Source organism: Phytophthora cinnamomi, assembly GCF_018691715.1.
Source record: "Phytophthora cinnamomi strain GKB4 chromosome Unknown Contig0, whole genome shotgun sequence".
Classification (NCBI taxonomy): Eukaryota; Oomycota; class Peronosporomycetes; order Peronosporales; family Peronosporaceae; genus Phytophthora; species Phytophthora cinnamomi.
Window position 1 is genome coordinate 1,162,044 of NW_027150933.1, and position 5,214 is coordinate 1,167,257.

Here is a 5,214-nt window from a genome sequence, read left to right on the forward strand (position 1 = left end):
CTGGACTGGAGGTCGCCGTTTTATCAGAGACTGATGCAACTTTGCTTGTTTTCCTCGCACAAACTTCCTGCCTAAACTTCTGGTGAACTGCTAGCCCAACAGGGCTCCGCGGTTGATGGGTAGGTAATGTATCAGTTAGGAGTAAAAAGGGATCATCTTTTGACTTTGCTACCACATAGGGATATAAACCCATTTGGGCTGCGAAAGCAGCACTAACGTTGCTTCCTATTCAGTGTGATACCCATATCCTTATTTCTTCATTCGTGGCCCTCCTATCGTGAAACAAAATATACCAGAGGTTGGGCGATCAGCTGGATCGCCGTTAAAACAGCGTGGCATTGGGCACTTCGAAACCTGTGTTCATGCATTATGTTGATAAACTAAAGGTACTCTTGATACTACTAGTAGCTGCAATTAGCCACTTCGTACGAGTTGATATCCAGTTATTCCTGGTTGCTGGATATCAACTCGTACAAAGAGGCTAGTTCTCGTAAGTCAGAACAGAATATTGAAACACTCCGTTGTACACACGGAGCTAGGATAAGTCAACGCAACATAAACGTAGAAATGCATGAAGAAAACTAGCTGTTTGTAGGGTACGCCTTCAATTCCCCTTGCTTTACGCTTTGCTAACGGCCTTGGCAAGCTCGTCAACATACTCCCACCAAATAGCGTGGAATGGGTTCTCATACGCCGTCTTCCACTCGAGCTTAAGCAGCTCCCACACATTGTTGGGAGTCTTTTTCTCTAGTATCCACTGCTTGTACAACGCCTTCTGCAAGTCGGTAGCAACATCCTTCGTCCAAAAGCTGCTTTTTGCGGTGAAGAGCACCTTGGCCACTTCTTCGTCTCCGTAGATATTGGTGATAGTTTTAATCACTGACACTTCTTTGTCGGGGTTCTGCTTGTTAAGCATGCCAACGTACGTCTCCCAACTCTTCAGATTTCCGTTGGTAAGAAGTTTCGACATTCCATTGTCGAGCTGGAAGAGCTTGAACACTTCGTCCGCCGATGCTCCTTTCTGCAGTAAATTCTCCAACTGCTCGTCGGTCCACTTCGATGACTTGGCCCAATTGACGAGGCTCTCCGCAATCCAAGCGGTATTAATATATGCCCTCTCCTCGTTCTCGTTCTCTGACGCTGAGGATCGTTTTCTCAGATTTCGCACACCAGCGACGTTGCTCTTGCCCACTTTCGAGTCGGAAGTTACCTCCGCGGAATTAACTCCAATCGTCAAGGCTACAGCACACAGCAGCAGCGCCAGTAAAGAAGAGCGCATGGTTAAGGTGAAGGTGCCCCTTGACTGGGTTTCGTGAAGCAAATTGCGGACTGGCGGGAGGCATCACTGCTGACCCGCCAGGCTGGCGTGCTGGCAGCTGGGCGGCTGCCCAGCACATACATCCGGTTCAGTTTACACAGAGAAAGGGTTGATTATTGTAGAATAGGTACGAGAGCGTGGTGTAAACAAGAAAAACAAACTTAATTTACCTCACACAAGAAATAGTTTTCTTTTTCTTGTTTACAGCACACAACGTTTGAAGGCTCTCATTTTCTTCCACACTCATTATTGTCGTTCTAAACTAAGACCTCTTGTTGAAGTCATAAGAGTTACCCGAAAGCTCGAAATGGCACCCAACCGCTTATAATTTTTGGGCACAGTACTGGGTACATCCAGTATAATATAGTGCATATTATGTGCAGACGATCCCCTCGGCACTGTAGTAATCTATTGGTACGGAATACCGGTTCAACAGGCATTCAACAGGCATACAAAAGCAATTATCCGAAGTTATATAGAAACTTAACCCCTTGGCTCCCAGAATTTAGGCATCGGAACACGTAACTTACGGTACTTGTTGGAATGCGTTACTGTATGACGAAAATAATATCTGAAAGTTTGCATGGAGGTGTCCCAGAGAGGTCAAATCCATTGTATAAGATTGAAGGGGTTAGTCGGGGTAAGTTACGACATAAGAAGCCGACATCGTGCTGATATACCACGAAACTTACGACTTATTAATAGATGTGAGAGCGGATGCATCTAATCCTCCACATGGTTGATCATAATGATCAGTAAAATACACAAAACGTGCAATTTTCGTGCCGTTGATAGACGACTGGTGGGCTTTCATCATCAAATTGTCGATATATGCCCAATCAAACCTGACATCCCCACATTTATGCACAATACATCTCTGATCACAAATCCTTACGTGCGCGTCAAAACTATAGGACCACCCCTGTGCACCCTCATAACTCATTCAATCTTTATCATTTCGAGGTGGGGGTTCGACAGTAGTTGTGAAAGACGCTGAGAAAGACCTGCTATGAGCTAACACTCGCGTTTTTGCACTTTAACAGGTGGCTCGTATACAATAAACTGTTTGTGCAAGGTCGACACAAATTAGGACCACCCCCATCCCAATACAAAATCCAATATTAACCGGGACCCCGTACAAGGCGATATGACTAGAGATTTGTAGTGGGCATAATTTCGGTAGTTAGCTAGACCCGTTAGCTCGTGCAGAACACGACGGTTACTCGCGATCCTACAAGCAACCTATTAAGTGCACTCGGACGCGAACGGGGGTGTCGGACTGAGGCGTAGATTTTAAAGTACGAGTAGCTGTCGACTGAGACTCCCATTCACTGATCGTTCTATAGCAAATCATAGGGATACTGCTGACTTACCACTGAGGTCTACGTTGGCGATCGCTTCACACTCAATATCGCTTATGAGGCTATGTCGTGCTCCACTGCAACAGCTAACACTATTTACAATGCTAGGATACCGTCACAGCGAACTCCCAGAGTGCTAGTGTCAACGTGCGAGCACCCGAAAGCATGCCCACTACAAATCTCTAGTCATATCGCCTTGTACGGGGTCCCGGTTAATATTGGATTTTGTATTGGGATGGGGGTGGTCCTAATTTGTGTCGACCTTGCACAAACAGTTTATTGTATACGAGCCACCTGTTAAAGTGCAAAAACGCGAGTGTTAGCGCATAGCAGGTCTTTCTCAGCGTCTTTCACAACTACTGTCGAACCCCCACCTCGAAATGATAAAGATTGAATGAGTTATGAGGGTGCACAGGGGTGGTCCTATAGTTTTGACGCGCACTGTAGCCTACAGTGTAGGCCCTGGTCCATGTGAAGAACGTGTGCCAATAAAACGAGGGTTAGGTGAATAGTTGAGATTCTTGGTCACGACTGGCACATGTGCTGTGGCTGGTCCAAATGTGTACCGCCAACCACCACGGCCACCGTCCATCGTGCCGCCCTGAGCTATGTACATCATCGTCAAGGCGACACCCTTGATTAGCTTGTGTTTGGCGTTGGGGGCGGGATGGCGAGTGGTTACACTGTAGATTGCTCTGTAGATGAACAGAAATGAAGCCTTGTCACACCACAGCTTCTTGTACCAGTGTGTATGTTTGGCATGCAAAGCTTGCTCGAAGGTCGTCGAGCTAAATGTTGAGGTGTGCGTTAAATCCCACGAAGGCTGCGCTGGTCCGCAACCGAGATGGTAGCAGCAGCGGCACAGGCAATAACAATTGCACATATTGCAGCAGTTTCACTATCCATATTGCTAGCACAAAAATTCTCTGGCTGGCACACGTCGTGTTAGCGTTCCAGGAAGTTGTGTTCCTGGTCCAAATGGGTACAGTGTACCAAAACTGTTAGCCAATTGAAAGGCTTGAAATTGCCCAGGTTCTTCACTTGGACCAGGGCCTTATGCACGTTTTGTGTAATAACTGATTTATTCCTCTCTAGCTTATATTTTCGCTGACGAAAATAGACTTGATTAAAGTATGCCCGATTCGTTCCGAGCCAAACGCTATTGTTATTCGAGCTATGTCGTAACTGACGACATAGAGAATTGATAAAGTCGTAACTTACGACGTTGGTATTCCCCCTCACCCGTTAACCGTAATAAGAAATCAGAATCACAAAATATGACATTTATGAGGTTATTAACTAAGAAAAAATCCATTCTGTAAAGGACTTTGAAATTGTAAAATGGTCTAGTAAGACATGTTGCAGCATCCGATCAAATACTTCGGAGGTTGATATCCACAAGAAGCCCTCCACAGAAATGGGTTAACATCATCAGGGACAAACCCCGGTTTTAACCTCAACGTCCTTGCTCAGAATCCGTACTACGTATTATAGTATAACGCACACACACACGGTTTTCGTTCTTTACGAGACCACCATACACTGTATCGGCGGGCTCGCCCACCGTATTCCTCTGTGTTGGAGCCCCACGGACATTCAATGCTCTACAAAGTGTACCTTATCGGTGGTAAATTTTACTGTACCACAGCTATGGCACACTCCATGACAGGAATACCCTCACCAAGGAATAAAAATTGCGTTGGTACTGTACACCTTTTTGGTTGGGGTTGGGGTGACGCCCTCCCTCGGGAACGCGTGGCTAGCGGATGCCTGCTGCGCGCTTCTGGCAGGCCCTCCAGGGGGCCTGCTCGTCCCTAGCGGGTCTCCATTTCTCCCCCCAGCCACCACCACCTACTAACACCCTCTCCTCCCTCCCCCCACGACGATTGCGCGACACTAACCGATTTAGACTTGGCACGTTTAACGTCCAGTCATTAGGTTCGTTACACAAGCAACAGGATACGCTCCCGCAGGACCTCCGACGCTACCGCATCGATGTCCTCGGACTCCAAGAAACCAAGATCTACACCCTTGCCCAGCGACGCATTGGAGACTTCACCCTCCTTACGCTGCCGGCCACCCAAGAGCGACATGGAGTTGGATTTGCCATCTCCCCCCGGATTCGCCCCTATCTCGACCGATTTTGGGCACACAGCGACCGCATTGGTGTTCTTCGACTCAAGATTCCGCATGCGGGGACTGTAAACATTGTCACGGCGTACTCCCCACACAGCGGTCGCCCCCTCACGGAGGTCGATCGCTTCTATCATGACCTCGATACTCTGCTCAATAAGCTGCCCAAACGCGATATCACGTTCGTGACCGGCGACTTCAACGCCAAGCTTGGACAGCGCGACGCAGGAGACACCTATATGGGCACATATGGACGCGGCACTCGAAATCGGAATGGACACGCCCTAGCTGACTTCTGTTCCGCTCACCATCTCTTTGCTACAAATACAGGTTTCAGGAAGCCAGCCCGCTACAGAACCACTTGGACGCAGCGGCGGACAGACCACTGCATCTATAACCAGA

General features: G+C 47.8%; 1 protein-coding gene across 1 annotated transcript; it reads right to left on the bottom strand.

Moving 5' to 3' along the window:
* Positions 1–619: 619 nt before the first annotated feature.
* On the bottom strand, positions 620–1,279 carry IUM83_01938 (putative secreted RxLR effector protein; the record flags this gene model as incomplete). The annotated part of the gene is made up of 1 exon (XM_067925831.1): positions 620–1,279. One exon carries the CDS (start codon positions 1,277–1,279, stop codon positions 620–622), a length of 660 nt encoding a protein of 219 aa, XP_067800660.1.
* Positions 1,280–5,214: the final 3,935 nt, after the last annotated feature.